Here is a 27,799-nt window from a genome sequence, read left to right as displayed (position 1 = left end):
TTATATTGATACCACGTTTTGTTTGTGTGCTAATTAAACATCAAAACCAGGGAAAGGCTTGATTTTAGCTGTAAGAGGCAGCTGCTGTTCTCCAATACCATGACTCCGCACTTTTCCCAAGACAGAAAAATTACAACTACAGACAGTAATATGAACATTAACACATTACAATTGATTTATATTAATTATATATAAAGTATATTGTGTGTATATGTGTTTTTATGTATTTATAATAACAATAATAATACATTTATTAAAATGTCTTTTTTTTAGAAGTACTATAATATGACTCTTTTCAACGTGCAAAACTATGACTTTTTATCACTTTTTTCGACATACTATATTACTTTTTTCGATATACTGTACTATGACTTTTTTAATACGTTTTTTGACATACTATACTATGACTTTTTTATGACTTTTTTCGACATACTATATTATGACATTTTTTGACTTTTTTCGACATACAATACCATGATTTGTTTCATAGCTCAGTCTGTAATAAGTCAGGTGGGGGAGTCTTATTTTGGGAGTTGGATTCCTATCAGGAGCTGTTTATTTTTTTAGTCAAATGTCTAAAGGAAAGTCACACTATACAATGACGTTTTTATCACTTTTTAGACATACTATACTATGACGTTTTTATCACTTTTTTGACATACTATGCTATGACTATTTTTACCTATGCTCACTGGTCACTATTTTACCCACCCGCAGCGTTCGCTCAAGCAGTATCTCCTTGGTCACTCCGAAAGCCCACACCTCCTGTGGCCGCCACTCCTTCCAGTTCTCAGCTGCAAATGATTGGAATGAACTACAAAAAACCCTGAAACTCAAAACCCTTATTCCACTAACTGCCTTCAAAGCACGTCTGTCTGTGCTCCTGTCCGATCACTGTACGTGCTAACTGTTCTCCATCATTCATACTCTGTTTTTGCACACCCTTACTCCATTACTCCATTATCTCTGTCATGCCCCATTGCATAGTTGCACAGATGCACATCTTCACCTGCATTAAGATAAGATAAGATAAGATAAGATAAGATAAGATAAGATAGACTTTATTAATCCCACAGTAGGGAAATTCCTGTGCTACAGCAGCTCAAAAGAAAATGTACACACATCAGAATAACACAAATACACATTAAGTAGACATAGGAGAAAAAAATATACATAAAGTATAGGGAAAGGAAAAATAGAATAGAATTAATAATAATAATAATAATAATAATAATAATAATAATAATAATAACAGTAATAAAAACAACCGTATTTACACAATAAACAACCTTATATAAACAGACAGTATATAAACAAGGGCTGTCAAACGATGAAATTACATAATATGTACACAAGTACATATTAACAATGGAAAGCCATTCTTACCAGTGTATCTTAATTGGGAATCAAATGAACGCAAAGAAAGTGACTTTATGAACTTGATTTTAAAATTTGTATTTGTTTATTATATATTTAATCTAGTCACACATATGAATTTAACAACAACTTTGAATGCACCATGAGACTGTAAATTACCAGTTTCATTGAACGCACCGTCTGTGTTTTTCCGACAACAGCAGCTGCAGATTATTACATCCCGGTGTTGAATCCTCTACAGTGAAATACAGTCACACTTTACACCGTGTAGCGTTAGCTGTCAGCATTGTAACCATGTTTAATCCAGCTACTAGCTAGCGGTAGGCTAACATTAGCTGCTGTTGAGTATTGTGTTAACTAGCGTCACGTGCAGCGGTGTTTGTGTTGCCTGTAACGTCTGTTTCAGAGCATCAGAGAGAAGTGCAGGCATATCAGTGGCACCAGAATGAGGCACCGAAATCCGCGTTGCTATTGCTGTAGCAGCAGGATGTGTTATGAGGAAGTACAGCAAAATAGTAGCCTGTACTATATGTATGTAACGCCGAAGTTATTAATACTGCCTGCTGCGCCAAAGAACTTAATGCCGGCCGCTGCGCAGACGGCAATAATACAGGGCGCTGCACCTGTGTAGCATGCCGGCCGCTGTGCCGATGACAATGATAAGCCCGCTGCGCTGGAGTAATTAATGCTGGAGCTGTGCAGACTTAGTCAATACTAATACTAATGGCCGCCTCGCCACGTCCTATGACAAAAAGTTTTTCTTTTAATAACTTTTCATCTTTAAGGTCTTAAGATGGCACAGACCAAATTTGAAGTTGATCGGATGAAATCTCTAGGAGGAGTTCGTTAAAGTACGACATGTGGAAATGGCCAAAATCGCACTAATTTCGAACATTCAATTCAAAATTGCAGGCTTCCTGTTGGGTTTAGGGTATGACTCCAATGACGTTTTTTGTACGTCTTGACATGCTACATATGTGTATCAAGTTTCGTGTGTCTACGTTAAACGTACTGCAGGGGCTGTTTTTTGTTTTTTTATTTATTTTGTAGGGGGCGCTAGCGAGCCAATTTTGCGCACCTATTCCCTAAACCCTTAAAATACGTAAATTTTCACCAGTATTGATGCGATTGCCAATTTTCGCATTTTCGAACTCTCTGTTGAGTTCAATGATAGCTCACACAATAGTGTACAAGAAACGTGTCATTAGTTATTAAAGAGTGCGTGGCTTAAGAATATGGGGCGGGGCAAAAGGGAACTCTATGCTGAGTTCAACGATACATCACACAAGACTTTACCTTAAATGGGTCACCAGTTATGAAAAGGGGCATGGCTTAAACATAGGGGACGGGCCAAACCATGACAGAGATTACATTACAGACATTATATTACAGACATTACATACAGTGAGGAGAACAAGTATTTGATACACTGCAGATTTTGCAGGTTTTCCCACTTACAAAGCATGTAGAGGTCTGTAATTTTTATCATAGGTACTCTTCAACTGTGAGAGACGGAATCTAAAACAAAAATCCAGAAAATCACATTGTATGATTTTTAAATAATTAATTTGCATTTTATTGCATGACATAAGTATTTGATCACCTACCAACCAGTAAGAATTCCGGCTCTCATAGACCTGTTAGTTTTTCTTTAAGACGCCCTCCTGTTCTCCACTCATTACCTGTATTAACTGCACCTGTTTGAACTCATTACCTGTATAAAAGACACCTGTCCACACAATCAAACAGACTCCAACCTCTCCACAATGGCCAAGACCAGAGAGCTGTGTAAGGACATCAGGGATAAAATTGTAGACCTGCACAAGGCTGGGATGGGCTACAGGACAATAGGCAAGCAGCTTGGTGAGAAGGCAACAACTGTTAGCAATTATTAGAAAATGGAAGAAGTTCAAGATGACGGTCAATCTCCCTCGGTCTGGGGCTCCATGCAAGATCTCACCTCGTGGGGCATCAATGATCATGAGGAAGGTGAGGGATCAGCCCAGAACTACACGGCAGGACCTGGTCAATGACCTGAAGAGAGTTGGGACCAAAGTCTCAAAGAAAACCATTAGTAACACACTATCCCGTCATGGATTAAAATCCTGCAGCGCCCCTGCTGAAATTTGCCAATGACCATCTGAATGATCCAGAGGAGGAATGGCAGAAGGTCATGTGGTCTGATGATACAAAAATAGAGCTTTTTGGTCTAAACTCCACTCGCCGTGTTTGGAGGAAGAAGAAGGATGAGTACAACCCCAAGAACACCATCCCAACCGTGAAGCATGGAGGTGGAAACATCATTCTTTGGGGATGCTGTAATGGCAAAAATTACACTTGAGCACTGTTCCTTTTATTTCTTATGTTTTTATTAACACATAGCCTTCTCTCAGCACTATTGAAAGAACAGTTTGTCTCCCCTTATCATGTTGATTCGATCCTGCTTAAACTGCTGAGACAGAAAGTCTGGGAGACGAAGCATAGGCCCTTTGTTTAAACTGATAAACTACAAGGACACTATAAACCATCTTCCTTCCCAGATCCATTCCTCCCTAGTCAGTTACGATGTCCGGGGAATGTGACCCCAGATGTGAAAGTGGGGGACAGGGGATAAGGTGAAGTGGGTTTATGACACCTTGGGAGATTTAGAAAGGTATCTGACAAGATCTTTATCTTTATGCGCATGTTAACCTATAACCTGTTAACATTATCTGGACACTGTGAGAAAATGTAAACCATTGTTGTAGGTAGATCATGTTTGAATTGTCACTCCCTTTTCCCAATGTGCATTTAAGCTCAGTGTTTCCTTGACTCATTTGAAGAATCGGTACTCACTGAGCTGCTTGTGCTTTTGTGACTCTGTTATTCTTCCTATATTTGCAAATATATCCTAATAAATACGAAACCCTAACTTGGTTCAGTTCTCCGACTGTCTTATTTGTTACATTCACTAAACTTTGAAACCTCTTCCCCTGCTGGACCAGAAACTTCCATTACAACTTGGTGTCAGAAGTGGGATCAGCTGTGGAGAGGCAGACAAGAGCGGCTCCGTAGGTGACTGAGGACCTGCAATCCGGGATCAAATGATTTCCGCCTCTACCTCGCCCAAAAAGGCATTCAGAGAGAGAGGATCAGACACTGCGGAGGGCTCTACTGACACACTGACCTTCAAGAAAAACGGAAGCAATTTCACACAGCAGGGTAAGATCAAACTCTGATTTAAATTGAATTAAGAGTAATTTGAATTGGCTGTAGTCGGAAACAAATACTGACTTTGGAAACTAAAGTAAGATAACCAGTGTTAGGTTGTTTTGTATAAATATTGAGTGATCCTTTAAGGTTGGGCATTTACAATTGTGATCATTTGAGCAATATTTTTACACCAAAGATCTAATCCACAAGGGGTGATTTTTTATAGATTTTAGGAACAAATCTAATTAGATTTTGAAGTAAATCTAATAAACAGTTTGTCAGAAACTGTTCGGTTGTTGTGCACGGGTTTTTCCGAAATAAGATAGAAACCTGGCCTTATAGTGACGACTATAAGTAAGTTAAAGAAGTACTTCTTCCCAAATAGGATGGGTAACGGATCAAGCAAATCCGGGTCACCCACTCCTACAGGACCCAAGGTGGATGTAATGGTGCGGAAATACGGCTTAAACTGTTTGGATTGTCTGCCATACTGGACAAAAACCTGCGGGTTCCCAGAAAATGGGTCATTCAGTATAAGCAAACTCCGAATGTTAAAAGACAGTTTAGAGGAACAAGAGAAAAAACTAAAGAAGCAAACCAAAATTAAAACGGAAGATTTGAAACAACTAGAGAAAAGCAAAGAATGTTTTAACATGTGGATGAAAGAAGCAGATAGTAGGGAAAAGAAACAAGGGCAGAAACAGCTGACATTGTTAAAAACCAATGATACTGATAAAGAACAGGCGAGCAAGCCTCTTATTGACTTTTCTTCTCCTCTCTATCCGAGCATAAGGGATGTTGATCTCATCTTGGATGTGCTGCCGCCACCCCCCTACCCCCCACCACACCGAGGAGCTGCAGCCCTACCAACCACCCCACCAACACTACCACCAGCTCCTACACAAGGGGTGCCCTTCCAGATGCAAACCAGATCCATGCAACAGGCAGGCCACAGCAATGCTGAACAGGCAGCCCCTCCAGTACCAGACAAGAAGAAAGAAGAGTTCTTCCACTGTTCGACTTATTTTGACTATTTTATCACTTTTTTCGGCATTTTATACTATGAATTTTTTTTGATTTTTTCAACATAATACTATGACATTTTTATCACTTGTCGACATACTATTCTATGACTTTTTCATTACTTTTTTGACATATTTCCATGCTTTATTATCAGAGTTAGTGATTTAAAGTATTGTTGTACTTTCAAGGGTCGTCAACCATGTAATTAAAATAAAAACCAAGTTCTGTTGTATAGCCTACAGCCTGAAAACTTACAATTTAGTTAGTGAAATTCTAGTCCACCAGAAACCATGACTATATTGTCACTAGCTTTGTGGCTTAGCTGCAGCTTCATTTTGACAACCTGGTTTATATCATAGACAGTAAAAGAGGTTTATATCTATAGATGTAACAATGAAAAGTGTCTCCTCCCCCCCCAAAACATATGTTAATAAAATACATTCTATGGTAAGGCTGCGATCAGTAGCAACTTTGACGGAAGTGCTTGTAGCTACTTGGTTGCTATAGTAACGGACCGACGCGGCTGTCTCGACCGAAATTAGCTATCTTTAACGGTAGCTAGCTAAGTGTTTACAAAGGACTAAAGAAGAAGTGTTTGAGTAAGTTCTTTCCAGTCTTTTTAAGTCATATCCTTCCTTTTCACACGTTTCTTTCATGTAGAGTCAACTTCTTACCCTTCTGCTTCTGACAGTTAATGTTAGCCACCTAGCTAGCAGCTAACGTTAGCTAAGCGCACTAACGTAACGCTATTTTTTAATGTTAACACAATCTAGCTTAACGTTAGCTAACGTTACATTGTGCTATTTCAGTGAGTTTGGTTTGAAAAGGTCAATATAATACATCCATGTTTTAACCATAGACTGTATATAAACTGTATATAAGTTTGGAATTATTTTTATTTGACATAATATTACATCCATATCGTTTTAATTATGTTAACTGTGACTCAGAAAATACCCCCATGTCCCATTTAAGTCAATATAACAGCTGCTGTTATATTGTCGACCGCCCTAGGAGTTGTCATCCAATGCCTATGGAGCATCTCCAGGGTTTGTCATGGCATCCATACACAGCCTGTCTCCCTGTTTAGTGATGTGTTCCCAAATGAAATCTGAGCTGTAGCTTTCAATGTACAGAGATAACCATAAGTATAAGCCACAGAGATTGCTGATCATGTCTTTGAGGTTACAGATGGAGACCTCACGGAGTAGAGATGGCAGAGGACTGTGGAACAACCCCAGAGCCACCCAGTACAGCAAGGAGACCCAGGATCTGCTGAGATGTGAGATGATGCACTTGTTGATATTCTAGTGTGGATGTTTAGGTGTCACTGGGAAACACACACACACACACACACCTACATCATTGTGTAGGCTTGTGCTTTGAACTTGTAATCATTCTCTCTCCTGGTGCTCAGTAATGATGCAGGAATCAAAACTCACCAACCTCCAGAGAAAACAGATCAACGAATGCCTCAAGAGTAAGTAGAAGATCTTTGGATGAGAGGTTGGGGAATGCAATACGATGATAATGTGTGTGATAGTACTAACCACACATCGAATAAGTATAGATATTTTATATATTGTGATAGTGTTTGCCACATATCATTGCAAAACTCAATCATGACATATTGTAAAACAAATCCAGATTATATTATAATCGTGACTCAGATAGTATAAATATGATAATAGGGGAGCTCTTATGTTTTTGAAACATTAAGCATTACTGTACTACATTTTGTAATAATACATTTTATTTATATAGCGCTTTACATGATACTCAAAGACACTTTACAGTAAAACCAGCACATTTAGCATATTAAAAACAGATGAAGCAATAAAACCAACACGTTAAAAACTTTTTCCCCCCAGATGGAGCTGCTTTACCACTGACCTCTGAGTCCACATCATCAGCTTCTGCCCCTCAGCCTAAAACCAGTAAATCTGTCCAGAAACGTTTGCCAGGCAATCCTCAGAGACGCAGCGCTGAATCTTGTCGCTCTGGGAACAGCTACGTCAGAGAAAAGTTCCATCCTCGTCCTATAAGTATGTTGTTGAAGTTGACGCCGTTATTAATTCTGCATTCATGTGTTTTGACAGGCCTATATTGCAAACGATTGCTGTTGGTCATTCCTCACTAAAGTTTGGGTGACTTTAGTTTTTTGGTTTATTTTCTGCATCCTGAGAAACATTTAGTGTCCTTGTCACTCATATTTTCTCCGTTTTACCCTAGGGGACTCAGAGAAAGAGAAGAGGAGGCTTCAGAATATATTGGCAACAGGAAAAGAAGAGCCAACAGTTGCAGCATTCCAAAATGTTCGTGCATGTCGGAACCTAGAAGTGGCAGAGCAGAAAGACGAATATCAGGAAGGTGGGGCTGTGTGCACAGAAACAGATGATGTAAAGAGTTACAGAGAGGAACTGTTCCCATTACAACCTGAACAGAAACACACCATATGTGAATTAAGTTGATGCAGTCATGAGCATCTGTTTCAATCCATTTCAGCCTGAACTAAGTTCTGTTTTGTGACTAAATTTATCAAGTGGCCCTTAAATCTTAAATCTAATATTGTTTGTTTCTTTTGTAGTTCTGGATGAGATAGAGGAGAGAAGACAGTTTCTGGCAGATATGACCTCTCTGGGTCTGGAGAAGCAGTACATCAACATCATCACCACTGAGATATCCCAGGTAAACAGGGAATGGCTTACATATTGGCTCACTATAAGTCTGCATTATGCCGTCCTGGGTTTTAAAAAATCTTTTGGTAACACTGTGTTTTAACTTCATTGATTTATTGTTTAGTGTGATGTTCTTTCAAACAATATAGATACTGACACCGAGCAATAGCAATGCAAATAAATCCTTAAAAATAGCATTACTGCCAGTCTGTATTCAGGCATTTAGGTTCAGATATCTGAACCTCCAATTGCCCTAAACCTGTGCTGTGTCACGACTCCAATAACAGAGGATTCGAGAACTGCAGGTGTTGGACAAGGCCCGCAGTCCCAACAAGGATGAGATGACATCTGAGAGGAAAGGGGAGACTGCAGAACAGATGACAGAAACGATGGATTTAAAAGAGACCGGAGGAGAGAAGACTCACTGCCACTGACTGAGCACTTGGAAATGACTTGGAAATCAGGTGCAAGCAATATAACCTCAAATTCAGATTATGAATGGGTTGAGTTAAGTGTGACATGATGAATTTGGTAGTAATGTCTGCAAAGAAGTTTCAGCTGACCCACTGCACAGCAGTCAAGACACAACTGTGACATCAGGCTGTGAAAGCATTAAACTTACAAGAAACATGAACTACTTGCATTGAGTTATTTTATTCCTCTGCCTTCCAGTGTCAGTATTTTTCTTATAATCCTGCTGCTGTTTTAGGACAATGTATAGCTGACAGATGTGGTGCTACAGAAGCCCTTGGTTCCAGCTGGACAGGAAGACAGGCACATAGCAGAAACAGATATTACCATTTAAAATGGAGGACAAATAGACCATCTAACTGACGGAACAGGAACAGAATGAGTAAACATACTGACATTTACTGTACATAAACTCAAATGACGCTCATCCACACATGCAATTAAATAAATGGCACTCGTACAAACATTAACACATTATTTTCCTATCCACTTTTAAGGCAAAGCATGGAAACATACAGAAAGGCATAGTAAAATATAAATTAATGATTGCATATTGAGGTTTTCCCCAATGGTTAAAACAGTTATAAGCTGGTGCTTTGCTACATTTGTCAAAAAACTGTATATCTGCCTTTTCTAATATTCATTATAACATGTGTGACCTTTCATATTAATAAAGTTTCTGACATCTGCAGTTGAACGCTTTCTATAAGGCTCTCCTGTAGACCTCGCATTTTCTAAATCAATCTGATTTTAAGTCTCCCACTTTGTTTCCAGTCACACACACACACATATTAATACTGTATCTACGTTTATCCACGTCTTCGATGATATGCGTTTACATGACACCATTGCAAAAACTGTCTCAGAAGAAACTAAAAACAAGGAAACCACAGACGATCATAACATAGCAGCTAGAAAAACTTAGGTATCCATTGACAATAGAGCATTTCAAGGGTAGATGTTACAAGATTTAAAGCAGAGCTCATCTTTAAAAAAAAAAAAAAAAAAAATGTTTTACTCTCACTCGTACCACAGGCTCAAACCTGACTTGACATGAAACCTTCTCAGATATTCCGCTACTCACCTTTGGAATCGAGGAGCAGAGGAGACACGTATTCAACGAGTGTAAGTCAGGAACAGATTTCAAAACGTATAGATATGAGGGATCAACGTGCATCCAACGGACTTCATTCAAAGTGAACTGCTGAGTCACACCTTTGCTTTGAAAAAAGGCCTACAGGGCAGACATACTAGGCAATGCAAGGGTAGTGAAGCAACATACAACTAATCAGTGCAGTGTACGGTTCACTGGCTTGAAAGGCCAGAGAGCTTACAAACACGTCAGCTCTTAAAGCAGTTATGTTATTATCCTGTCTCTTTAAAACACACAAAGGCAACTAAAAAATAGTCATTGAAGAGCCATGTTTTTGGAGAAGCATCAAGTGAGATGTGAGCAGGGAATGAATTCTGGGTTGCACTTCCAAGTCATTAATGACACGTCATATAGGGACACGTCCCTTCTATGGCGTTTTCTCCTTGCGGGGGCTCTTGCCTGGTTCTCCTTTATGGCTCAGCCGCTTGAGCACCTTAATGGGTTTGAACTTTGCCCCTTTTTTCTTCTGCTGCTCAACGTCCGGATCCTTATGGAAGTCTGATGAGAAGGGAAAAAAAAGACAGAAAATCACGTTAAGATGCACATCGGTTCCAAAATCAGAAGAATTAATAAAGTATGGGAGAATGAAGAGCGACATACCGCCTTTACTTTTTACGTTTAATGAATGCTCTTATCTACAGAATCTTTAACCTGCAACGAATGAGGCTTACTCTTCATCCTACCTTTTTTCTTCAGCATGGCCTCCACAAGTTTATCCTCCTCTTCTTCCCTGTGACAGAAGGACTGTTAGAGTGCTAGTAGTTGCAGAGTATCACTGCAGAGATACACAGTTAACGGCTAATCAGATTACCTCTGCCTGTCCTGGTCCATGCTGTTGACGATTTGGTTGCGCTGTTCAATGATGGTAACCAGCTCAGCCATTAGCTCCTGCTCCCGACTCTTGTCCTCCTCGGTCCAGTCTTTCTCTGAGGAAAGGAAGAGAAGAAAATAAATAATTACATTTAGTGAGTCCTTTGTCGATCAGTGTCTGAGCAGTGTATGCAGTGTGTGTAAATTCTACTAAAACGTTTAGCTCCTGTTAATAGAAAAATGGATTCCAAAGGGGGGGAAAAAAAGTAAATTCCTGCACACTGCATTGATTTATTTATTAAAAAAGAAAAAAAAGAAGTTGTCTCAATGTATTTTCTTTGTAACATGAGTCAAGCATTGCCCCCACAAATACAGGCAATGCATCTGACTAAAGTTCTCTCGAGGCCAAACACACCTGGTTTGTTGAGAAGACACCTCAGCTCATACTCCACGTCAGCTTGCCTCTCTTCCAGGTTCTGCTGCTTCGCTCTGCAGTGAGCAACATTTACACAGTACGTTACACACTGGTAACCTATGTACTACTTTCTATTTATGTACTTTTACACTTATTTTTGTTAAGTCTTCATGTAAAAATATGAGCCTACATTTGAAAAAACAGAGAAAACACCACCTCCTTCCTGAATAACTAGCCATGCTTGATTTGTTTCAAGCACAGGAACTTGGCTGATTAGCCACACTTAGTAAGTCAGCTGCAATTACAAAAAGCTGGGCGAAGTATTCCTAAAAACCTTCTCAGTAGTCTAATAGTCAATTTATTTTACATAATCCTGGTTTCTTTGTTTAACCGCAATTAATTGCCAACATTAGCTGAGCGTACGACTGGTAATTGTTGATTTTGTTTAGATATGCCAATTTGTAATTATTTAAGTGATTATTGGTCGGACTATATCTTTTTATTATTATTTCAATTGTTAGTTGTTGGCACTTGGCTCTATACACGTTCATAGCAACAAAAATGAGGAGGGGGGGGGGTGGGGGGGGTACAGTTAGAAAAAATGTTTTATGATAAGGCATGGTTTACTTCATAGGCTGTGTACTTGTGTTATTACATTATCTGGGTCACATGACAGTGATATAAACAAAAAATGTATCCTGGGATTCATTCAAAACTTTGAATTTGTTTAAAAAAGTAATAAATAAATAAATACATATTTTTTAATTTGACTGAAAGAGACAATTATATTGTTAAAGGTCCCATGGCATGAAAACTTCACTTTATGAGGTTTTTGAGAATTTTGGGAAAGAGACTTCAGATACAGTATTAGGGGACCACTAAGGTCTATATAAAAGCATCCAAAGAGCACCATGTCATGGGACCTTTAATCACAATTATTTCTGAGACAATTAATTGTACAGCTAAATTTTGAATTGTTACAGCTCTGCTTCTCAGACCAACTATTACCCAACTCCCAGAGATGCCAAGGAGCAAATTATGTGAAGGAGAAATGAGTGATTGGCATTGAAGGCTTATGATCCTAACATCTGCCCCTTGCTGCAGTCTGATACTTACGTGTAGACCAGCTCAGCTTCTCGTCGTACTAAAAGGTGTTTCTCGTGGATGAGAGTGAACCAGTCCACCAACAGGTGCTCCTCATCCTCATCTGAAAACGCAAAAGAGGAACACAGAGATATGATTGTTATGTTTCTATTATACTGCACTGATCTTTCAGGTAAAATCTAGGAATCTTGCCTTTTTACTCCCCATTGTCTCTAGGTGATCAGTTGTCTTTTCATAATCCTTTATAATACTTTTGTGAGCTATGTATGCTTTAGTAAGGTTTTCAATTTGGAATATAGTGAACCTAACGTTTATGCACTGCATGTGGAGACAGTTTCCTATCTTTGTGATATTTAACTGGGCTTCAATTCGTACTGAAGAAACTCCATTAACAATAGTGTGAGGTGTCACCGTTAGGGTTGTCTCTCAGCTTCTTCTCCAGCTCCACTCCCCTCTGCTCCAGTTCGTCCAGCTGTTTCTCCAGCTGCCCCATCTCCCCGTGGATGTCCTCCACTGGGATGTACTGGTCTGACTGCACCTGGATGGATGTTTGGATGACAGGGATCATTTGAGTACTTCTTCATCCAATCTAGAATTTCTTTCTCTATGCTAAAAGCATACAGACCATTTCACAGCTGTAAAAATAAACATTCTAAATGGCCCCAAGTTGATTTCCTGTTGCAATGTATGTGAATGACATCAAGTGACATGAAGTGAACAAGAGGCCAGACTGTTGCCTAGCAATGGAATTCCATCGAAAAGGTCTTATATTTCTCTTGAGTTTTTCTACCTTGCGTTTGATTAGAGGGAAGCCATGGCCGGGGGCCGGGGGTCTGGCAGGACGAGGGCCTTTTGGTGGTTTGGTTTTGGATTTAGCAGGGGAGGGGGAAGCTTTCCTGTTGAACGGGTTCTCCTTACAGATCCGCTAAAGTGAGAAAAGAGATACAGCTGGAACATAATGTACAAAGGCCCAGGGGTGTTGCTTTTCTGGCTTTATTTGGAGATGGACCTATTACCTTATTGTGTGATTGGGTGGCCTCTGAGGCCAATGGGCTGGGGGTCGACGGGGGTCGTGGTGGAGGGGCTCCAGCCCCTTGGCTCCCAAAACTGCGACTGGTCTGTGGGGTGGCCGGAGCTGAGCTGGCATTTGACGGCATGGGAGAAGGGTAGGGGCTTAGGGAAGGATGAGGCAGGTGCTCGGTCGAGGAAGGAGATGCCTCGGAGTCACACGGTGAACAGATGGAAGGCTCCGACACACTTTTGGTGAAGGCGTGCTCCTGGTCGCTGCTGGCACTGCCACCCGCAGGGGGGTGGGAGGAGCTGTAGTCCGAGCCAGAGGACAGACTCTCTGTGCTCAGAGCTGGAGAGGGAGAGCAAGAGGAGGGCTGAGAGTGAGGGAAAACTAAAGGAGGAAAGAAAGTTTAGTTAAAAAAAAATAATAAAAAAATAAAAATAGCAGAAAGAGCAGAAATGAAACAGAAATCAAAGTAGTTGAGACAGATTGAAATGGAGAGTGGATGGGGGGAGAGAGAACAAAAAACAATGAACATCTATATACAACATCTCTCTCTCTCGCTCTCTCTAACTGTGCTGAAGTGCCAATTTTAAATTTGAGGGTGTTTGACTCCACTAGGAATAAACTTAAGGATTTGAAGCCCTTTACATTTGTAAACTGTACGAAAGGTGCGTTTTGTCTCTGAGTTACTGAATTTACAAAAGAGAAAGTTATGGGTATGTAGCTGATTTTAGGTGTGATATTTGTGTGGTGCCTGTCAGACCTGCAAAGATTATTAGATTATTTGTCCACTAATAAATTAATCGGCAACTTGTTTTGATAATCGATTCATCGGTTGGGCATCGAAAACCGATTCCTACTTGGAATCGTTTCAAAAATTACAATTCCAGTGGAATCGTTTCTTTATTGGAATCGTTTAGAGGATTTGGGTTCAAATCCGATCATCGCTTCCCAATTTAATATGTGCAAGTTTTGGTTTCCGAAGCGGCCAGGGGCTTGTTGTGTTGCAGCCTTGGAGGACAGTAAGCAGCGCTCTAGTGTGGCTTTATTTTACGTTGAAAAAGCCCTGTAAAACTGCAAAACCACCACTGACTCAAAATAAAACTTTCCTCTTATTTGTGTAAATAGGCATGAGAATCGATAAGAACCGGAATCGAAAGGAAGAATCGGAATTGGAATCAGAATTGTTAAAATCCAAATGATGTCCAACCCTATTTTTAAATGGAAAAAAAATATCTGATTCCAGCTTCTTAAATGTGAATATTTTCTAGTTTCTTCACTCCTCTGTGACAGTAAACTGAATATTTTTGAACTGTGGACAAAACAAGACAGTTGAGGACGTCATCTTGGGCTTCGGGAAACACTGATTGACATTTTATAGACCAAACAACTCATTGGTTAGTCGAGAAAATAATCGACAGATTAATCAACTATGAAAATAACCATTAGTTGTAGCCCTAGTGCCTGTTATTGTCTCTTTACATGAAGACATGTCAGTGAGGAAGTGGCACTGTCAGTGAAGCAGACTGATGATGAATGTAACACATGAATGAATCATGTGTTACATTGTCATGAAGGAATAACACAATGATAAACTCTGCAGATATGAAGGACCTGGTAGGCCACAGAGAACTGTAGGGGATGACAGAAGGTTGTAGAAATACGCCAGCACAACAGGCAAGGAACACTCCACGGGATGTAGGAGACTAATTGTAGAGTTCTCGAAAGACAGGTCTACATCACCATAACATCGGAGGGTTACCACAAGATTACAAAGGCCAGATAACAGTTCGCAAAACACTACAGTCAGAAACCTGTTTACAGATCAGACAGGACAAACATCTTTGTTTGCTCAAACTAAATCAAATGCATCAAAATCCATTGGATTGCATTCATCATGCACGCAAGGCAACAATCTGAAACATATGGTCAAAGCAAATCAAACAGACTGATCTCATGAAGTTGCGTATGTATGACGCGCCAATTCGTATGCCATTATTGGCGCATTATCAAGACGCATACTCGCTTTTTAGCGTGTTTATCAACGCCGTTTGGCCTCTATTGACTTGCATTACCTTGCGATTGCGTGTGAATAGACGCCGTAGCGAGTAGTATGAAAGGGCGAAAATCCGCATAGGGAGGTTGGTTGGGGTAGAGGATGGGTCAAACACAGGACTTTCAGCCAGGAGAGCGGGGATCATGTCCTGCGTGTGGCGTTTTCTTCGTGTCCTGTGTGTGAGGTTTCCTTTCCACGTTGGTTCTTTTCCTAAACCCAACCTCGTTCTTCTTTTCCTAAACCCAACCTTTTCTTCTTTTCTTAAACCCAACTCGCACGTGACGTTTTTAAACCCAACTGTAGCCTTGTGATAACACGTAGCCTAGCGATAATATGCCACGTGGCTTTAGAAAGTGGCGTATATGTTTACGCTGTGACGTTGCAGACTGCCATCCACTGTATACAGCGATACAGCGTAGACATACACACGGATAGCTCAAAATGCGTACAGATAACTTGGCTTTAGGAAAGTAGCGTGTATGTTTACGCGAAGTCATGATGTCATGTTGACTCAAAGAAGTTTTGGGTCAAGTCAATCACATGACTTAAATCTAATAAAGCATGCATATCACATGCTGCCACCCAGGTTATTTATTTAAAAATTGCAAAAATGTATACATGATGTGGACACCCTTCCATGAAGCTGAAATACTGCATTAAAAGAGTTGTTTTCCAATAAATGTCCAAATACTGCTCTTCAGTAACATGTAGTAGTAGTGTAGGGATATACAACATGAGCAAACGCATGTTCTCCTCCACAAGCGGACACATTTCTACCGTACCACCTAAAGGGCAACATTAGACTGGCATGTTTTCACGTCTCCACAAAGTACAGACCTACTGGTGAGATGACAGTAAAGGTACTAGAGTCAAATGTACAGTATTGTCTTTGCATTTCATTCCTGTACAGAGGACAAACAGCTACGTAGATAAATCACAAAGCACAGTTGAATGTTAGTAAAAACTGACCGTGCCCTGCAGGTGGCTGTGGAGCGCGAGGTGCCGGCCGTTTCTTGCTCTTGGCGCTCCCAGGGCTGGCAGAGCGGGACGAGCTTCCTCCACTGGGGGGAGTGTCTGCTGCTGGCGCGTCAGCCGCCTGAGTGATGCTGTACCAGGGGTGACTAGCCACAACTGTGGGTGGAATGGCACTTCCTGCGCTCCCCTCTTCTTCCTCTACCTCGCCATTTTCATCATCGTCATCATCGTCCTCGAATGGGTTGGAGGGTGGAGGGGGCGTGCTGGGTCTGGAGCCCTCCCCTTTGAGAGAGGACAGAGAGTCTGTATTTGGAGGGGTTGCCAGTCCGACAGGGGGAGGGGGAGGGGCTTTCTTCTTCTTGGCTTCCGATTGGACCAGGGCGAGCCAAGGTGGGTCTTTGGGTTTATGGGTGCCACCGGACAGGCTGGACAGTGAGATACACAGATAGTGATGGGGGGGGGGATCATGGAGGGGCAAACAAATACATGCTGTAACAAGATGCCATTCAGAACTGAGACAGAGAAGGACTGTGATGATATGAATAAGATCGATGAAATGGTGGCAATGGACAGGAAAAGAAAAGAAAAAAAAGAGGCATTTAAGAGAGGTTTGGCTACCTTGCAGGAGACTGAGATCTTTCTCGAGGTTTGGGAGGAATCGGAGGCTTCTGGGATTCACCTGTGATTTCAAGAAAAAAATGTGAGGATGAACATATCAACAGATCCTAATTTCATCTATAATCATTTATATTCTGCAGTGAGCACGCACCAACTTGAAGGCTGTCTGCCGTACGGGGTACCCGAACCCGAGGGGCAGGACGAGGAGGAGGGGTGGCCTCAGTGACCCGACGGGGTGCCGGTACTGGCCGACTGGCACTTTCATGATGACTGATCGGTGTAGAAGGAAGGTCCCCATTGCTCGTTAATTTGGCCAGTGTTTTAGTCTCTTCCTCTTTCTCCACCTCTTCCTCCTCTTCGTCACTCTCGTCAAAAGGGTTGGGAGGAGAAGAAGAACGTGGTATCACCTCTGTCTCGCCACTTCCATCCATCTCTTTTGCTTTCTCCAAAGAGTCGGCTGAATTTGTCGTAACAGCAGCACCTGTGGCAGAGTCATTGGTAGGCATGGCCGTATCAGTTGTTTGACTTACTGGAGAAGGAGTCTTTGTCCGGTCCCTCTCAGAGGGCGAGGTGTGAGGACTTGTGCTGCGACCAATCCTGGCAGACTGACCTGCCACTGGTCTCTCACTAAGATCTAGCCGGCCGTTCCGATTGGCTAAAGCGTGCCTTGCAAGGTGATGTGTACAGACCAAGGCCCCAGGGTCGCTTCCTAATTTGTAGGATCCAGGAAGCAAAGTGCTGTGACACTCTATGCACCTGAGACAACAATGACACAGGACGACAGTTAGATCTTCAATGGGCCATAAAGACTGTTGAGATACACAGCTACAACAGATTAATAACATGAGCACAAGTCTGTTCAAATAATACGCACAGCACTCTGGTATTGTTTGATATGTACAAAAATCTAACTGTTAACTCATTCATTCCTGCAGTTATAATCCTTTCATGAAATCAAATCCAGTGTTTGACACTTCATGGCTGTAATTTTTCCAGCAGTAGCCAAACAATCTCTAATTACCTCTTTGTATGGTACTTTTCATTGTTGTGACGGGGTCCGCCATTTTCCTTGCTCACATTAAAAACATGGGCAGCATTGCTCATGGCATAATGGAAAATAATGGTCTGGCTTCTTTATTAAAAACAATGTGAGTTTGTGTGGCTGGCTTCTCTGCAAATAAATACACCAGTGGCTCTTATGTAGTAATCAATCACACTTGTTACCACCAAATCAGACAGGACTAAAATCTTAAGGATTCTCTTTTTTTCCATTGTGTTGTTAGAAATATGGCTCCACAGCATTGCTCACGGCTTAAAAAAAAAGGTCTCACACACACACACACACACACACACACACACACACACACACACACACACACACACACACACACACACACACACACACACACACACACACACACACACACACACACACACACACACACACACACACACACACACTTCACCTGAAGCAGTTGCGATGGTAGAGCTTGCCGTCCACCAGAAACCTCTGCACTAGGTGGACATGTTTCTGGCAGGCGGCGCACGTGCTGCTGAGCGTGCTGCGCTTGACTTCTGCAACCGCTTCTACACCTGTCGGCCCGGGCTGGCTCGGCTAGTGCAGGCAACCGGGACGTTGTTCGCAGGGAGGGGACAGTGAGGACACGTCAGGGGAAGGGGGGGGAGATGGAAAGTAATGGGGGAGGGGGAGATCAAACACGGAGTCAGGATTTGAGGATGTGGATTGTTCATTTTCTTTAGCTAGCTACAGCTACTCGGTTACTGTAACATCTACTGCTCATCGATTCATGTGGTCCATTACTGCATTTCTTTTTCAGTTTAAAACATCCTTTGATCATCATCATTTATACAAAAATTTAATTATATCTTTATAAAAAAAAAAAAAAAATAAGCTTGGGTTAGTGGCTCTGAGAGTCACATTTGGGATATGACTAACATTTAGGATTGATATATGGTTTTCAGGCATTTGGGTTATTTTTTTCATTTGTTTTTTCTTGTTAAGTAAAAAAGGGGGTTAGCAGCAGCGCACTCCAAAACTTGGCACACACACAGTGTTAGGATAGTACTACCACGATTAGTATTTCTTATACAGAGATGGTTAAAAAAAAAAACTGACCTAACTGTTTTTGCTTTCACCTCCTAGCCCACCCCACCCCACCCCACCATCCTACTGCCTAGGCTCAGGACCAGAGAGTGGAGGGGGGATCAGATGTGAGGAGGAAGAAGAGCAGGAAGAGGAGGGAGTGGAATGAATTTCCATCTGAAGGGGGGGGGGGGAATTTACCAGGACATGGAAGTATGGCAATGGAGGAAAGAAGTTGAAGGCATGCGAAAGAAAAGAGAGACAGGATACAGAGGCTATCTTTATAGACTTACGCTACCTCTGTTGCTTAGCTTGTCCCCTGCTGTGCAACACAAAGCCCACATAGGAAGTGGTAATTATAAAATACTTATATGGAGGTTGTACATTGTTGTACTGCAATGGCAGGATGGGTTTTGTATTGTACAGATCTGATGACTTAGCACCCCAAATAGCACATGCAGAATTATACTTAGATAATCCAAGGCTTTAGATACACACTAGTATACTAAATTTAAAAAAATTAAATTAAAAAAAAATAAAAAAAGTTTGCGGTTTCAGTGTGATTATCCAGGCATAAAAAGGACACCATAATCAATATATTACTTAGAGAATACAGTTTGTTAACATGCAGCTCCAGTAGAGTATCATGCAGAAATAATGTAGTTCAGTAATGCAGTTTTGAAAAAGGTATTATATGTGTGGCCTAGAGTAAAAAACAAACAAATCATCATCAACACATGCACACTGGTGCCAAGTCTTGTTCTTACCTCAGACTCAACCACTTTGTCTTCCAAAGGGGTCGGGGGTCTTTTCTGGGCTGGCTCATTCAGACCGACAGAACTCAGCCTTTTCAAGCAAGGGGGGTTTGCTGCGGGAAAGGAAGTCATCAGTTAATGATATAAACGAATTATATAAATTGTTTTGTCTAACCCACAAGTTATACGAGTTGCTCTATCTTAAGATGTGCAGAGGGTGGACAGTTTTTATGTCTCTGAAATTAGGATTGGATGAGAAACACTACATGCAGATTTTCCCTTGAATCAAAATCATCAAATGGTCAAAATTGAAAAAAAACTACATTAACCTCAAAACATTATACTTATTTCATGTTCACAGCGCTTGAAGTGAAACCCAACTAAATTGACTGTGCCCACCTTGAGACTTGTTGTTGAAGAAGTTGTAGTACTGGGAAACGTATGTGATGACGCTGAGCCGGTCAGGCACTTTCATGGACACCATGTCTTCTGGGTCCAACAGGGCGGGAATCCCCAGCTCTGTCTCTGCCACTTCAAATGCCTACGATGAAGCAAAGACAGAAAAAAAGAGGGAAGTAAATGAATAAGGAGCTAAGAAACAGTAAGCAGTGTGTTTACATGCATGCATACAACACATAACTATATTAATAATAATTACAGCCAATTAGAACCAAATGCAATGCTCCGATTATTACCTCTACCAAGGAGGTTATTTTGTTTCGGTTTGTCTGTCCGTTCGTTTGTTTGTCAGCAGGATTACGGAAAAACTACTGGGCCTATTTTCATGAAACTGGGTGGAACGGTGTAGCATGGGCTAAGGAAGAACCCAGTCAACTTTGGAGCGGATCCGATTCACAAGGCAAATACACAAATTATTTTTCACTTTTGTTAAGACATAGGGCATTTGTGCTGCATTCATGTGGTGTCGGAACAATCTGAAAAATGTGTTCCCGACTAGGAAAATTCACACACTGCATTAATATTGTGAGATAGGGCGTACCTTGGCGGAGGTCTTTGCTCTCCGAGTGCCCTTCTAGTTCCAACTGTCATCTATTCACTTTAACCATGTGAACTAACTTGTTTTAGGGTCAAAATCAGCTTAAGCACAACTCAACAGAATTGATTACTTATTGAGTGAATATGAATTTAAACTCATAGTGGCATTTTGGTCTGATGTCCCTCACTGTTTTGGGACTATTTCTATATCATTAAGTAGCTGCGATGGAAACTGTTGACAGTGAGGTATGTGGATCACCCTGAGTAACCTGGACAATGTTCATGAAAAGACATGTTGCGGTTATGTTTTTAAATACTCATTTTCAATGCTTCATTGTACTGGGGTAGCAGGAGAAATCCCAGAGACTGATAACTGAACCTTTGCTAATAAAACCAAAACTATTTGCGTGGCCTGATACCACAAGGGGTGAGTGAGAAAGTATGTTTTGTTCGGAAAGTCAAACTTAACCCTTAATGTGGGTATTCACAGAAATCCAGTTATGTGTCTCCATTTAAACGTTCAGAAACTGAGGACTAAATCATGTCTTTGTTGCATGTGTGCATCAAAGAAAGATGCTTTCCATGACCCACCAACCAGCACATACCTGATGCCCTGAACAACCTAACTCTGCTGCCAAAACATCAGTCATTTGCTGATAATGTAATGTTTTGTCCTTTGAGGATAACCATCAGCCTAATGAAAAATTCCACTGAAGAAATGAGAGAGGGGGTAAAGTTACATAACAACAGGGATACAATCGTTGGCAGTCACACAACACTGAAATAATCCAGGCAACAAATGCTACGCAGCCGCAAAGTGGAACTAACAGGCCTTGTACTGCACTGTACAAATAGTACCTGGCTTACAGCTAAAATTGCGTACTCGTCCTTGTTCCAACTACCTACTTTCCTGCAATTTATTGAAAATTAATGAATGCTCTAGAAACTATTAACATGTTACTGATTCACTACACAGACTTGTTTCACAGCAACATGCCAAGCAGCTAGACAAGTAGCTACCAAACTAACCACTCTGCTATCCTTGTTGAAAATGCCAATAGGTTCATTTTGGACAAACCTATTTAAGTGAAATGCAGATATTTTCATTAACAGACCACATCTGTGCTGTAGTTCAAACCGTTCTTAATGTATGACTATAAACTGAAATATTTGGCTTAAGTAATTCAATAAATAAATAAATAAATAAATAAATAAATAAATAAATAGTCTATATGAAATAACCACATGGTAAAGCCTATTTTTGTATGCTCATGTGTGAATTAAATACTTAATACTACTACTCATTTTATTAAGAACTTTAGTGCAACATGAACATAAAGTGCAAGGAGCAGAATATAAAGTGTTGTCCAAATGACGTAAATATTGCCTTATGAGTTCGGCAGCTGGTTTGTCTGCGTGATAGAAACTATATAGAAAAATATATATAGACATTTTTATATCGTTTTGACAATATACATCATCATATCGCCCAGCCCTTACTGCAAGGCTGTTTTTGTTTGTCTATATTTATAAAACACAGGTTATCCCCTACGGCTATTGGCTCTCAGTAACAGATGCTTCAACTAAAGCGACGGGCATAGTTTAATAATGAATTTCAGAACAGATAGAGCAGGAAAATCCACACAAATTAATTTGCTCCTGTTGTTTGCGTTTCCAACTGCCAACGGGTGCTAGCTAACGCTAGCTACCCAGCAGATAGAGACAGCTATCATCAAAGTTACTTTTTAAATGAATGTAACCTTTATGAGCTTATGAATGTGATTTTTTTTTTTTTTTTTTTTTAAATGTAGACATTTCACACATTGTGCAAAAACAAAATTTTAATTAATTCAATATATCACCCAATCATATTTTAATATTGAAAAATGTATATGAAAAAAAACAGAAAGAGAGTACATGGGTGGGCGAGTGACGGAATGTGAGCAAGTGGAGGGAACTGAAACCGACACAGTACTTTATTTGCTAACTGCATAATGTAATTCAGTGTAGCCTAGTTCTACAGACTTAGTAGTAAGTGTAGAACGCTGACAACAAGGGATCAACCTGTGACAGCAGTCATATATGAACATGGTCAAACATGGGTTACTTGTTAAGTAGGCCCCTGTATATTATCTCATGTGTGAGAGGGGTATTATAAAAGTAATGCTAAGAGAGAGACAACCATGAAGAAATTTAAGGAGCTCACATCTGGCTCCTTAATAGTAAAATCTGACTTAGGTGCTTTGAGAGCTTTTCACATTTACAGTCATAGTTACCTTATTGCTTAGGCCTTATGGATATACAGTAGTGGAGAACTTGATTTATTTGTACGCACAGCCAGCACACAGTGTGTTCCTGGTGCTACCACCAACTACCTCACTTTCCCTGAAAGCTGGTGGATAAAAAGTATGTAAACAGCAGCAAAGAGCTGCCAAAGCTTAGCTCAGACTGGAAATGAGGAGACTCCCATTTCATCCCTCAATGTTCTGTTGGCTTACAGACGATGTGGAAAAACCCATGATAATGACTTATAGGTTGCAATTCAGCACTTTTGCACCTAAAATCCTCTTTATATGGTCTCTCCACAGCCTTATGTCAAGATTTTTTTTTTATGAAATTAAATGCTCTGGCTTCCTCCCTCTCCCTCCTTTCCCTCGCCAGGCTCCATCGGGATTAAGTAAACACTGCTCTTCACACAGACAGTGAAACACACTGAAGTCACACCCACCATGACTGCACGCAATAGTAAGGCTTAATAATTTTACGGCTGAATGACGCAGATGCAACACCCTGATACCACATAGGTGACTTTACCCTCCCTTCAGAAGCAAACTGTCCTGTCTCCTAAAATTCAAGCATCATGCAACACAAGATCATCGGAGTGTTTAAACCTCAAAACATAAAGCTGTAAAATTGACTCACCAGTCGGTTGTTCTCATAGACATTCTCTTTAGACAGCGTGTCAAAGTTTCTGGAAGGACAAGACAGAAAGAAATATCAAAATTAAAACATTTGAGATAAGGCTGAGTATGCAGGTAGTCAGTTTACAGTTATGTAGCTTGCAGCAACAACTGCAAATCATGGTATCTCTTTTTATATCAGGACGCTTGTAGAAGACCATGCCATGCTGATATAGGACCATACTGTATTTAGCTTGCCGACCTATTTCCCCTTATGTTATGAACCATCAAAAAGTTATTATTGGCTTGACAGCATGGCAGGCAGGAATACAACAGACAAACAGTTAAGCTTCCCAACTACCAAAGCAGAAAATTGGTCCCAAACCACACATAAATGCCTGATGTGAAAAAGTGCCAGTACAAAAGGAAAAAAAATAACTTGTACCAAACAGGATTGATAATTACAAGGCTGTGCTTTGAAATGCCTGGGGCGAGGAACCAAAGTCCCGGCTCTCACCAGTAAACATCCTGCAGTAAAACTGGAAAATACCTAAGGTGTTCTGGGATGAAAGTGTGGTTGTGTGCCTAAGTAAACGTATGTTGACAAGTGTGTAGTAGTATGACAACCGTCTGGCGGAAAAACACACCATGACCCTGGTGAGAGCGCTTGTGGAGGCCATGTGGAACTCTCAAGAAGGAACTTACCCTGTGAATGAGCTCCGTGTTGGAGCCACACAAAGTAACCTCTGTTCTCTGTAATCTCGTTCCCATGGTCACAAACACACCGAGCAGCAGCTCTAATATCAAGATCTACCAATATAGCCAGGAGCTGCAGCAACTTAAAAAAAAAAGTTGCCCAACTTTTTTTTTTACACTCGCAGAACTGACTGTGATGAAGTGCACTGTGTGATCTGAATTGTGAATCTAATCCACTGTGACCAAGAGTCTCACTCCACGGTTTATTTTGGGAAGGAGGAATGCTGAGGAGCAGTTGGTGTTGGTGTGTGTGCATGTATACTCTGTCAGGCATTTAATATCAACATGATTAAAACCTGGGCGAACCAGTATATCTGCTAAATCTGGTTCAGTCAGACAGAAAAGCTTGTGCAGGAGCATACAGGATTGGGATTTGGTGATGTTGTGAAACTCAAAAATGAAGCTTATAAATACGTAACAAATCAGCAGTTTTAGTAGAGGAGCAGGTGAGACCAAACCAGTGCATCATGGAGACAAATTTCAACACAGAGGACAGAAAAAAAAAAAAAAGTAAAACTAAGTAGAAGACATTTTTGCACTGCTGCATATATGGACACAATGGAATTTAAATGCAATTTTGACTTCACTGTCCTATGCCCTTTGGTTAACTAGGCCATGGATGATTTCTCACCTCCATGTATACTCCCTCTCCACTGGGTTAAATGACACTTGGTCTCGGCTAGGGCTGCACGATATGAGGAAAATGTCAAATTGCGATTATTTTCACTAATGTTGCAATTGTGATATGATTCACGATATCGGAGGGAATGATCAATTTTTTGGATCATCATTCTCATTGAAACACAAATAAAAATTTACTATAGTCATGTAGTGTGGTTTTTGCAAGAATCGGCCAAAGTTGAGATGAGGCCATTTGCTGTACTAAAGTCCCTCCTGTACATCAGTGAGAGTGATGTGTTTGGATGAGAATACATTGGCTGCAGAGTGCAGGGCAGCCCTACAATGGCCTTGTCCAGCATTAGAACTAAATCCAGTATGGCAGGCGGAGGTCTCAGCTGCAGATTAGCCTGACGGACTGTCTGTCTGGATCAGGGCGAGTTCCATTGGGCCACTGCAGCTACACAGAGGGCTGAACAGGGAGGCATGCTGGGACACAAATTGAGGAGGCAGAGCTGGAAAGCTGGGCGTTTAGGATTTGCCCACTCTCTTACTTTCAGCTTTACTGCAGACAGATTCCACTTCACCGACTTGTCCTTCAGTGACAAGTGGTCCAGTGAATGTTTGCTCTACCACCATCCAAGCATAGTCCAATTTGCTCACAAAAGCCTGGGCCACCTGAGAGGTTAGCAGCATGAGCAAGATGCTTACTGTCTTAAAGAATTTCCATCACACCACATTTTCCCCTCCAGGACAAAGAAGGGACATAACATGTCATTTACTGGCTGCTTTGACACAATCCTCCTACAACAAGGACCGTTGACTTCTTTTGAGAAGGAGTCAAACAACTAATCTGATGCTGTCGACAGCTAGACTTCTCACAGAGATGCATGTCCAATGTGAGTCATATGAGGGCAGAGTTTCTGTTGCAGCAAACAAATCAAATGATTCACCTGTCTTCTTGATACACAAGACAGAGAAACATATTTGTAACAAACACATGATGGCAGTCTTATTTTGGAGTTACCAAATAACATATACATGTTTGTGCATTTGACCAAAAACTGGTCAAACTCACTTATTGTTAAGACACTGTTTTTAACTCTCTACAAAAATAATGTATTTCCTTATCCCTTTGTAAGTCATTTAGTCACACTGATACTGCGGTTGTGTCTTGTGGTAGCTTCTGTAATGTCTGTGTAGGTGTAAAACCAAATGCAGAGAGTAGGGGGTGTTTTTACAGACAGGGCATGGCTTGTCAGCCTCAGTTAATTACAGCACACTGGCCTCCCACTAAAACTATTTTTACTGGTGGTTTTGGCTATGGTAAAACACACAAAAGCATCATTTAAAACATACATTGTTGATAAAAACCGACAATTGTTTTTTTTTCTATTTGACAGCTTTGCATTAAAAAAAACAACTAATCTTTGTCGAAAGGAGTTTTACATAGTCTCAGTCCTTACAAAAACTGCTGGGTGAGTAATCTAGAGCACAGATGAGTTCACGATCTGGCTACCGAGTTTGTTTTGCATTTGTGTCCTGAATGGATTAACGTACTCATTATTACAGCACATGAAAACAATTTCAAAGACAACCATGCAGCCTGTCACTCCTCAAAAAGATGCGTCCACCTTTCACTGGAGCCAGCTGCTATGTACCGTTAACTTGAACCCCTGTAAGAGGTTTTCTCATTTGTAATTGCCCATTGTTTTAATAAGGTCAGTAAGTCAGCGTTAGACTTCGGAATACTTACATCAATTCTGGTCTGTAACGATGAATTATGGCACAAAACGCCAAACCGTCCCGAAAGGACGTTGACATGTCCTTTACTTCCACATCGTTGTAATTGTCACACTGTATCCGACACCACTCCTGCAGAGCCTTCAGAGATCCCATGATACTATTATCACACAGATCCAGGTATTCTTGTCAAATAAAATCGAGTTTCTTAGTCCCAGGCGTGTCAGGAGACAACACAAAGTTTTTTTTGTCTGGTCATAAACGAGTCACCAGCAGCGTTTCAGTGAAGGGGCGACAGCCAGACAACACCCGATGCTGCCTGCGATACATTCATTCACAACAGCCAGCCTGTCACGTTAAGAAAAACTAGCATGGCTTGCAAGCTAGCTAGATGTTACCTAACTTTTGCAACTACAACACGCATTATGTCCCCACTTTATCTCCTGTAGCGAGTTAGTCAGACGGCGATAACTACATCTAAAGTGGTACTTTGACCAGAATCACTGGGTTAAAAACACAGCTGATATCCAGAGTTGGTAGATTGCCAACAAAGTTCTTGACGTAGCTAGCGAACTCAGCTAACTAGCTAGCTAGCTAAGGCACGTTAGTCTGCTGCTAGCTCAGGTCTGGGTCTACAGTATCGTTATGCTGGTTTGCTTCTTCTTGTGGGCGCTGGCACTGTGATGAGGAGTGTCGTTGTCAGGTCTGGCGATGATGCGGTTTCAGACGAACAGAGGTGACGGTTTCCTCCTTTAGGTGGACCACAACACGGGTTTTGTTTGTTGGTGCAATGACTGCAACGGCTGTTAAAACGCTGGATAGAAAGTCTGTTACATTGCGCGCTACAGCATGCTGAAACTCTTTGCAACACCCACATCAAAGCACACTGTAAAAAAAATACATCCCGGACAATTAATGTTGATGAAAAGCAGCCCGGCGCCGGTGCCAATCCATCCTAATTGCATTGACTGAAGCGTTGGTTGGCTGCCTGCCACCTCACTCAATGTCACGTTGTTTCTGCCCCTAGCGCCCAAGCGGGG

At 41.0% G+C, this 27,799-nt stretch overlaps 2 protein-coding genes across 7 annotated transcripts; one reads left to right on the top strand and one right to left on the bottom strand.

The window, feature by feature from the left end:
* Positions 1 to 4,573: 4,573 nt before the first annotated feature.
* On the top strand, positions 4,574 to 9,956 carry c2h22orf23 (chromosome 2 C22orf23 homolog). 2 transcript variants are annotated; one of them, XM_078264295.1, is made up of 7 exons: positions 4,574 to 6,191; positions 6,784 to 6,874; positions 7,010 to 7,072; positions 7,464 to 7,637; positions 7,825 to 7,962; positions 8,180 to 8,280; positions 8,558 to 9,956. In XM_078264295.1, exons 2-7 carry the CDS (start codon positions 6,784 to 6,786, stop codon positions 8,702 to 8,704), a joined length of 714 nt encoding a protein of 237 aa, XP_078120421.1. In that variant the 5' UTR covers positions 4,574 to 6,191; the 3' UTR covers positions 8,705 to 9,956. The 2 variants fall into 2 exon arrangements, with proteins under 2 accessions (XP_078120421.1, XP_078120415.1); XM_078264289.1 differs by lacking the exon at positions 4,574 to 6,191 and having other exon boundaries at positions 6,683 to 6,874.
* On the bottom strand, positions 7,328 to 27,790 carry micall1a (MICAL-like 1a). Of its 5 annotated transcripts, none has more exons than XR_013502767.1 (17): positions 26,773 to 27,790; positions 23,665 to 23,713; positions 20,146 to 20,287; positions 19,759 to 19,859; positions 18,354 to 18,502; positions 17,039 to 17,643; positions 16,888 to 16,948; positions 16,264 to 16,694; positions 13,240 to 13,625; positions 13,014 to 13,148; positions 12,635 to 12,761; positions 12,236 to 12,326; positions 11,120 to 11,193; positions 10,706 to 10,820; positions 10,578 to 10,624; positions 9,826 to 10,392; positions 7,328 to 7,925 (listed from the first exon to the last, which is right to left on the bottom strand). XR_013502767.1 is itself a non-coding variant. In XM_078264199.1 (16 exons), the coding sequence occupies exons 1-16, from the start codon at positions 26,913 to 26,915 to the stop codon at positions 10,262 to 10,264; spliced, it is 2,787 nt and encodes a 928-aa protein (XP_078120325.1). In that variant the 5' UTR covers positions 26,916 to 27,790; the 3' UTR covers positions 8,906 to 10,261. The 5 variants fall into 5 exon arrangements, 3 of the variants coding, with proteins under 3 accessions (XP_078120325.1, XP_078120343.1, XP_078120353.1); XR_013502766.1 differs by lacking the exon at positions 7,328 to 7,925 and adding an exon at positions 8,906 to 9,028; XM_078264199.1 differs by lacking the exon at positions 7,328 to 7,925 and having other exon boundaries at positions 8,906 to 10,392.
* Between the last annotated feature and the right edge of the window lie 9 nt (positions 27,791 to 27,799).

The sequence above is a fragment of the Sander vitreus genome, chromosome 2, assembly GCF_031162955.1.
Source record: "Sander vitreus isolate 19-12246 chromosome 2, sanVit1, whole genome shotgun sequence".
In the NCBI taxonomy this organism is placed as follows: Eukaryota; Metazoa; Chordata; class Actinopteri; order Perciformes; family Percidae; genus Sander; species Sander vitreus.
Note: the sequence above shows the minus strand (reverse complement) of the source record. Positions and strands in the feature narration are given on the sequence as shown.

Bases quoted from the DNA above. Each gene is read 5' to 3' on its own strand.
- c2h22orf23 (XM_078264289.1), top strand. From the start codon at position 6,721: ATGTACAGAGATAACCATAAGTATAAGCCACAGAGATTGCTGATCATG. The intron at 7,073-7,463 runs GTAAGTAGAAGA...TTTTCCCCCCAG, and splicing joins GATCAACGAATGCCTCAAGA to ATGGAGCTGCTTTACCACTG. The intron at 7,638-7,824 runs GTATGTTGTTGA...GTTTTACCCTAG, and splicing joins GTTCCATCCTCGTCCTATAA to GGGACTCAGAGAAAGAGAAG.
- micall1a (XM_078264199.1), bottom strand. From the start codon at position 26,915: ATGGGATCTCTGAAGGCTCTGCAGGAGTGGTGTCGGATACAGTGTGAC. The intron at 19,860-20,145 runs GTGGGCACAGTC...CCTTTCCCGCAG, and splicing joins CTTCAACAACAAGTCTCAAG to CAAACCCCCCTTGCTTGAAA. The intron at 10,625-10,705 runs GTAATCTGATTA...CTTCTGTCACAG, and splicing joins ATGGACCAGGACAGGCAGAG to GGAAGAAGAGGAGGATAAAC.